Genomic DNA, 8,460 nt, shown 5'->3' on the forward strand with positions numbered 1-8,460 from the left:
AGCATGATAGTCCACATAAATTTACACTTAAAAGTTAATTGCACAAATTCCTTGCAGGTGACAGTAATAAATACTAAAGTTTTAAAAATGGCTGTTTCTCAGCAGCTGTATACTAAGGATGTCTTCGTCAGAAAACATACATAGTAAGTTACCATACCTAGGTCAATTGTACCAAACAGTTTTTTTCAGTCGATTGGCTGCATAATTCCTACGTTTGAAAAAAGTAATGAGTATATTATTTGAGTACAATTGTCACTATGACAGCATGAAATTTATTTTTAGGCAGTGATGAAAGTGCGTTTAACAATTCGCACAAAAGAATAATTTAGTTGTTTCGTGGTGAATGATGGGTCAGTGACAGGCCTGGGTGTTTGTAGTCTACCAGCTGAGGATGCCAGGCACGTACTTATCGATGAGGCTCTGGTAGTACGGCTTCAGCTTCTCAATGTCGGGCATCTCGTCGCTCTTCGAGTAGAGATCGTATTTGCTGCAATGGAGAAGATCAGTTTTAAAAATACTGTCCTAAATTTTTTTAATTATTCTCCGTAAATCTACTGCCACAGTAGGTAATAATTCCCGTGAAGTGAGTTTCGTATCTGGAAGACCTACCAAAATATAATTCTGTGAAAGATGGCAGTCAGATAATTTGATTCAGATCTCTAAACAAAAATGTGTACTATTTTGTGACATAAAGATACTATTTCCACCAAGGAAATTACTTTATCTGCAAAATTTTTTGCAGTAACACTAGAAGCCAATTTCAGATCAAAAAGGTCATATCCAAATGATAACAACGGATGATTGAGTATGAGCGTCAAAATACTTTCAAAATATTAGCTCTATTGTTCAACTCTTATGGTGACGGAGTGATAATTCACTGTCCATCCATCCGTTAAGTGGGCGGTTCAAGCTCCCATCCTGCCATCCGGATTTAGGATTTGGTGGTATACGTAAATCACATAAGGCAAATGCCACGCTAATTCCTTTGAAAACGGCGCGACAGATTCTATAATCCTAATCTTCCTTCCTTTTATGAAGCTAAAGGACTGTGTAGATATATGGAGCGTCACAATACGTCCAAACACAGTAACAATTTTCATGTACCAACGTAACAAGCCGCAAAACATAATACGAGCTCACGTTCGGAATGTGTTGTTATAATTCACATAACAAAACATCCGCTTCAGATGCCAGCAATTTCTCATTTATTGCACGACCGGCTTCGAAGCCTCGAGCTACATCTTCAGTGCCACGAAGTATTTATGGAAAGATATATTTGTGGCGCTCGTGCCAATCAGTCATGGAAGATCACACTCACGTCAAACAAACGTATGGTAACAGTACCAGCAACCGCAGCGCCCGCCTGAATAACATGACATCAAAATTAATGTTTCCATAATGGCACCTGAGGCTTTGGGCTTCGAATCCGCTGGTGCAATAAATAAGAAATTGCTTGCAACTGAAGCGGTCTTTTTTTATTATACAAATATATTCCTCAGTTGCGTATGTTCGCCCTTTCAAACTGTAGTGTTGGCAGAAAAGCCAACACTGTTTTACTAGAGGAGGCCGAAATGCACGCGTTTAATTACACGCTGACTGGCGTGAGGTCTGGAACAGGACAATATCTTAAGAATGGCAAATAAAGTACGTAGTTGATATAATACTTAACTTTAATCCACAATTGTAGAAGATCTATCGTTACGGTACATGCTTCATAATATTAATTATCAATTGAATACGGCGCCTTGCTAGGTCGTAGCAAATGTAGCTGAAGGCTATGCTAACTATCGTCTCGGCAAATGAGAGCGTATTTGTCAGTGAACCATTCCTATGAACGTCGGCTGTACAACTGGGGCGAGTGTTAGTACGTCTCTCTAGACCTGCCGTGTGGTGGCGCTCGGTCTGCTATCACTGACAGTGACGACACGCGGGTCCGACGTATACTACCGGACCGCGGCCGATTTAAAGGCTACCACCTAGCAAGTGTGGTGTCTGGCGGTGACACCACACAAACATTCTTTCTTGTAAAGTGCGAGGATCATTAAGGTGTTTGGATGCGTAGTGGCAGTCATCCTGAGAGTGCTACACTTCAAAAGAACATTTAAACTCATCTTCAGTAAGTAACTTGATGAGCATTGAAGAGGTCATTTAGGCTGAAAGCAAGAGGCGTGATTTTAAAACAAACTGAATTTGCCACAGAAAGTAGCAGCCTTGACGTAAGTAAGCCGCTAACTTCCAATTCAATACATGATTGCGTTATACCATTCAAGAAACCGTATCTAATGTATAATTTTGGAGAGTACATTTTAAGGAATTCGCAGTCAACAATGTGATTAAAATGTTTTTCCCTCAGACTTACTTGAACTCTAGGACCCATTTCAGGGTTTCCATGTCTGCCTCGTTGCAGAGGTGCATGTAGTCACCAGACGAGTGCCACGGGTAGAAGGAGTGGAATCGGATGATCTTGTGGCCCATCTCCGGCAGTTTGGAGCCGTTGTGCTTCAGCAGGCGGTAAACGTACTCGTCGTGTCCCCAGGCCATCAGCACGTTGTCCAGGCCGCAGTTGGGGGAGTACATGCCGTACTTCGTACTGTAACAGTACAATGTTTTCTAAGTTTGTTACGAACTATAAGCGTTTCATACTGCGTGAAAACGTGACTAGTCTCTCTACGGGAAATAATCATCACAATGATCATAAAATTCCTGTATTTTTGCATGAATGTTTCCTTACTTGTACTTGGGGTTGTAGGTGTCCGGGTTGTCGTGGAAAGTTGTGTTTCTGTAGACAATGGAGTCGGCCCAAGCGCAGCCAACAGGGAAAGTGTCTCCAGTAACGGCCCACTGCGGCTCGTCGTAGAACGCCATTATCTGGAACAATAGGTTTGCTTCATAATTCATGTCTCCTGAATCAGTACTTCACTGTTATTGTATTAATAACCCTTATTTTTATTTACTGGCGCGAATGATGTTTGACGCAAAGTCGTCGCAGGTGTGAATGATGCCAAAAAGTATCCAGTTGTCAAGAAATGTGCTTCTCATGTTACTTGCGTTTTGAAAATCAGTGCTTAATGTCCTACGTTTTATTTTGTCTTGAATAAAAGTTTATTGGACCAGGATTCTGTTCGGCCCTGAGGTGAGTTTCCTTCACTCCAACGCTAAGATTAATATGCAAATGGCTGGCATACATTCTAGAGTTATTTATATAAGGCAACTCGCCAAAGAGTCCTCAAGTACATTTTGTCTGGTTGTTTTGGAAGGTATTTGCAATTTAGGCTTTGCATTGTGTAGCTGAATCGGTCCAAAACAAAAATTGTTCATCATGTGTTCCATGTGACGCCCAGCATCGACGGATAGTATCGGTTTGTTTCCCATTACAAAGGAAATTATTTTCAAGGCGAAATTCCATACATCAGACATTACTCTAGTTCGGTAGTCGTTTTATTGGTACGTTTTAATAGAGGCAGCAAAACACGAAGAATAATCAATCTGTAATCCAGCAGCTACTGAGCAGCACTGCTGCATGGAGGTAGCTGTAGGCACGATACAGAGCAGTGCTGTCACTGCTGGAGTTTTGGTTATTCTAATTGTTTTACTGTCCCTGTCAATATGTACCGATAAAACAACGTACTGACTTATCTGATACCGATCTATTGAATGAGCACGTAAAATTTTCCTTTCATTTGTAACCCGAAACAAATCATCGTTTCCCACCGACACTGGACCTCGCATGAAAAACTTGATAAGCCGTATTTGTTTGGGTTGACTTCAGCTGCACATTGCAAAAACGAAATTGCATAATCTGCGGAAATACCAGTAAAATGCTCCTGACGGTTATTCGGAGAGAAACCTGATATAACAGAGTTGCAAGTAGTGTTTTCGTAAGAACCTTTCTGCTACGATTGATATTTAAGTAATAAGAAAAAGATCCTTTCATTGTAATTCATTCAGCTATAGTTCCTTGGTGTGACACTGTATATTGTACAAACAAAACCGTTTTTCGTCTTGTTTCACAAAGCTTTATCTTCGTACGACCTCACTTACAGGTCGTATGGTCTTTTGAGGTTTATAACTGGGTGCCATCTCTGGAATTAGTTGTGTACCGGAATATGGGCTTACAACCCAAATCCTGTGTCTTACAAAAATTAAGTTTTGTAAAGCAAGATAAAACTACTGTTTACTTTATTCAAAATTTATCTGTTAATCCCTTCATCCGCAGGAGGAACCACGAGGATACAATACCTCGTCTTAAAGAACAATTAGTTGTGTTTGTGTGAGCTCACCTTGCCCATGTCATGTAGCAGTCCTGTCAGCTGCAGCCAGTCACAGTCCGGGTGGTCCTCGCGAATGCGCTCCGCCGTCTGAAAGGCGTGCACGATGTTGGGCACGTCGACGTCGGGGTCACTCTGGTCCAGCATGCCGCTGAGCCTCTCCAGCGTGTCCATGATGGGCGCGCGGAACTTGTCGAACTTCAGCCACTTGGCGTGCTGTTCTGTAAGATAGGCGACATGTTCGTAAGAGTAAGAGCACGGCAACCAGCAATCAGGAATAATTCGCAGCAACTCTGGTTGCGCAGAGCGGACTTACTCTTGACAAAGTCGACGGTCTGGTACTTGTGCATGTCGTAGTAGAGCTTGCGGACTCGCTCCTTGATGGGGTCTGTGTCGTCGATGGTGTAGTCTCTGAACTGGGCGATCGGTTTCCCTGCGTGGATGGGTTCCGGACGCAGGATCTCCGAAGGATCGATCAGAGGACGATTCTGGAAAAAGATTATTACATTACAACTTACAAACCTGCACACGACATTGCGGGATTATTAAAACAGTTCAATTCTGGAGAAGTTCAAATCTCCATCAGGCTATCCAGATTTAGGGAAAAGGCGAGAGGACGTTCTTTGGAAAAGTCACGGTCTAAAGTCGTCCACTCCGCTGCTTATCGGTCTACTGCCAATAACTGTGCATGAACGCAGGAAGGAAGATCAAGATTCAGCGAGCTGTCAGCGATGAAAGGGCTGAACACGGATATTCTACTTGCGTGGGAAAGGAGATAAGCCTAAAGCGACCAGGGGCATCCAAGAAATAACCAGCTGAACACTACACCAACACGCTCGGTTTTGTGGACGAGACGTCTAACGCTTAACGTACACGACTAACTAAGGTCTGACAAATAGGCTACCTAGTGCCTCATTATCCTCTAGCCACGCAGAACTTTTCAGTGTCTACTTGCCTTTTGACCGGTTTAAAAACAGGTATAATACTCACATGATGTCTTGTCAACTGGTCACTCTGTCGTACTTCGCTTAACTCCGTCTTAGCTAATATCCCTATTTCAACTGTAGGCTTGCTTTCCGACACAAAGTTCTAAGCTCTTTCTTACAGAAAAACGTTCTTATCAAGATCGTTTGAACATATCCTTGCAGTTATCAATAGTTTCTGCGTGCTTAACTCCTGAGTAAAGTACATGAGGAGCAACGAAAGATGCTGAAGGCGTAAATTTCTTTGTTCTATATCTCTACTTTTTTCAGTAACAGAAATAGTCAAAAATCATAAAAGGACAGTGCTCTGCTAGACGAGAGTGAACATGTACAGCAGGCCATACCGCATGTAGCTACTGCAACAATGCGGTGTATATTTTGTGCCGGCTGCGAAATGTGTTTCTATGATTAGTAACCCACTCCTAATTTGTAAAATATACATTTGTGTTACTAGATACGACTCTCTAATTAATATATTCCACGTTTTTGTGCCTAGGTCAAATGGAAGTCTTTGAGAAACCTATTAATTCTTCATCCTTTGCAATGGACAATTCCAACAGCGGTTCAAGCATCTATGGAGGTAAGATTCACACAATGGCTCGCTTCTGAGGCAGTAATGAGGCAAGATGTGAATCGAAACCTCATGTTAGCCGCAACGTCTCTTGAAACTGTAGTCTGCAGATGGGAATGCAAACCGAGAATCTCCGAAAGATTCACCCGACCACGCCAACAGACAGCATTGAATATCTGAATAAGTTTGAGATTAGCAGCCGCGAAAGTTTAAGATTTACAAACCACGCCATTCAGATCGACAGCACAGATGCGCCAGAGACGAATATTGTCAAGTATATTGGCTCAAGAATCACTACCACCGGCTCACTCGTTCACGAAATCATGAAATGCGTTAGCAATATACGGGTTTAAAGGCAGACAAGGACTGGTGTGCCTTGTGATAAAAATATCTCGGATGTACCCAAGTCGGGAATACACCGCTCTCGAATCCGACGAGTTACGAGAACATCGGCCAGCTACAAAGGAAGCAGAGCAACGACTTACTGTAATGAAAACCAAAATGAATCGGTGGGCTCTTGGCTTGAGACTTCAAGAGCATATGGCCAGTGATGAATTTCGTATCTAGTACCTGTCTTTGAGAACTGAGGGAACGATGATTATACTGGAAAGGGCACGTACATCGAGTAGATCAGGAAAAAATATCAAATCATAGGTTTTCTCTTGTAAGTAGGCTTTTTAGGTTTTTTTATTGGTAACGCCACGTAGCGCTCTGTATGAAAGTCACTGGCTGTGCTGTGCGCGGTCTGTGGCTGGTTTGAATTGTTGTTTGCTATTGTAGTGTTGGCCAGTTGGCTGTTACCAGCGCGTAGCGTTGCGCAGTTGGAGGTGAGCCGCCAGCAGTGGTGGATATGGGGAGAGAGATGGCGGAGTTTTGAGAGTGGATGATCTGGACGTGTGTCCATCACAAACAGTAAATTCGTAAGACTGGATGTCATGAACTGCTGTATATATTATGACTTTTGAACACTATTAAGGTATATACATTGTTTGTTCTCTATTAAAATCTTTCATTTGATAACTATGCCTATCAGTAGTTAGTGCCTTCAGTAGTTAGAATCTTTTATTCAGCTGGCAGTAGTGGCGCTCGCTGTATTGCAATAGTTCGAGTAACGAAGATTTTTGTGAGGTAAGTGGTTCATGGAAGGTGTAGGTTATTGTTAGTCAGGGCCATTCTTTTGTGGGGATTATTAAAAGTCAGATTGCGTTGCGCTAAAAATATTGTGTGTCAGTTTAGTGTTGATCAGAATAAGTAAAGAGAGTAATGTCTGAGTACGTTCAGTTTTGCTCAGCTGTTTGAAAAGCAAATAATGTAAGAGGTTTATCGGCACAGTAATTCATAAATTTTTCTAAGGGGACGTTTCACTCTGACCCAGACACTTCCCATGTAAAGATAGGAGTTGTATAACTTAACCAAGGAAATTAATGCGCAAAGTGAACTGAGAGAGCCTTAAAGTCTGATCCGGACACGTTGATGGAGAGAGATGAGAAAGAATGAATATGTCGGTAAGCAACGCAATGCTATGAAACTTCATTAATAGACTATAACTGAGTGCTGGTCGGCACTCAGATTCCGCCCACGACTTTCGTAGGTTGTGCTTTTCCTGACGGAGCAGTCCTGGATGGTTGAGTCAATAAGAGAGTTGCCTGCTAAGGGTCTGGATTCGACTCCTGCCCAGCACGTACGTTAAGCCGTCATACGCCCCGTTGATGAACTGGCAGCGGACAGCGGTAGCAGTGGCGGCAGCAATATTCACCATGACTTTGGCAGACGCCATGGTGCTGGTCGGTGTGGTGCCACGAGCTGTAGAGGCGTCGCGACGCCGTGTCGTGGCCACTGGGCCGGCCCAATATATAGGGGACGCCGTTATCTGCCGCACAGCGGCGTCCGCACGTGATGCCGTCAGCCGGCGTCGTGACGTTCGCCAAGGCTCCACGCTCTCTCGCTTCCTGCGATCACAGTCACGAATCACACAGTACATTATTTCGAAACGTGTTTTCGTAGTTTTTTCCCCCTTACGTTGCTGTTTTTCTCCTATGGCCTTGGACGGTCCACTAGGACACTCCGATGCACTAATCACGGCCGGCAGTGTGGTCTCACCCCTGTGGGTCAGGCTAGATTCGCATCAGCAACGTCTTTGTAATTTTCTGTTGCGTTTGTTGTTTCGATCTATTAAGTAATTCTATTCTTTTGTAGCCGAGCGTAGACTAGGAATGTCTATGGAGTTTGCTTAGCGTACTGCGCGTGTCACCAGCATGAAAGCGAAACTGTCACATGACTTATGGTCATCACTGTTTGCTTACATACACTCCTGGAAATGGAAAAAAGAACACATTGACACCGGTGTGTCAGACCCACCATACTTGCTCCGGACACTGCGAGAGGGCTGTACAAGCAATGATCACACGCACGGCACAGCGGACACACCAGGAACCGCGGTGTTGGCCGTCGAATGGCGCTAGCTGCGCAGCATTTGTGCACCGCCGCCGTCAGTGTCAGCCAGTTTGCCGTGGCATACGGAGCTCCATCGCAGTCTTTAACACTGGTAGCATGCCGCGACAGCGTGGACGTGAACCGTATGTGCAGTTGACGGACTTTGAGCGAGGGCGTATAGTGGGCATGCGGGAGGCCGGGTGGA

General features: G+C 43.8%; 1 protein-coding gene across 1 annotated transcript; it reads right to left on the reverse strand.

Moving 5' to 3' along the window:
* Positions 1–244: 244 nt before the first annotated feature.
* On the reverse strand, positions 245–7,633 carry LOC124802965 (inositol oxygenase-like). Its single transcript, XM_047264056.1, has 6 exons — positions 7,579–7,633; positions 4,585–4,756; positions 4,281–4,489; positions 2,732–2,868; positions 2,360–2,590; positions 245–487 (listed from the first exon to the last, which is right to left on the reverse strand). Exons 1-6 carry the CDS (start codon positions 7,597–7,599, stop codon positions 379–381), a joined length of 879 nt encoding a protein of 292 aa, XP_047120012.1. The 5' UTR covers positions 7,600–7,633; the 3' UTR covers positions 245–378.
* Positions 7,634–8,460: the final 827 nt, after the last annotated feature.

Source organism: Schistocerca piceifrons, chromosome 6 (genome assembly GCF_021461385.2).
Source record: "Schistocerca piceifrons isolate TAMUIC-IGC-003096 chromosome 6, iqSchPice1.1, whole genome shotgun sequence".
Lineage (NCBI taxonomy): Eukaryota > Metazoa > Arthropoda > Insecta > Orthoptera > Acrididae > Schistocerca > Schistocerca piceifrons.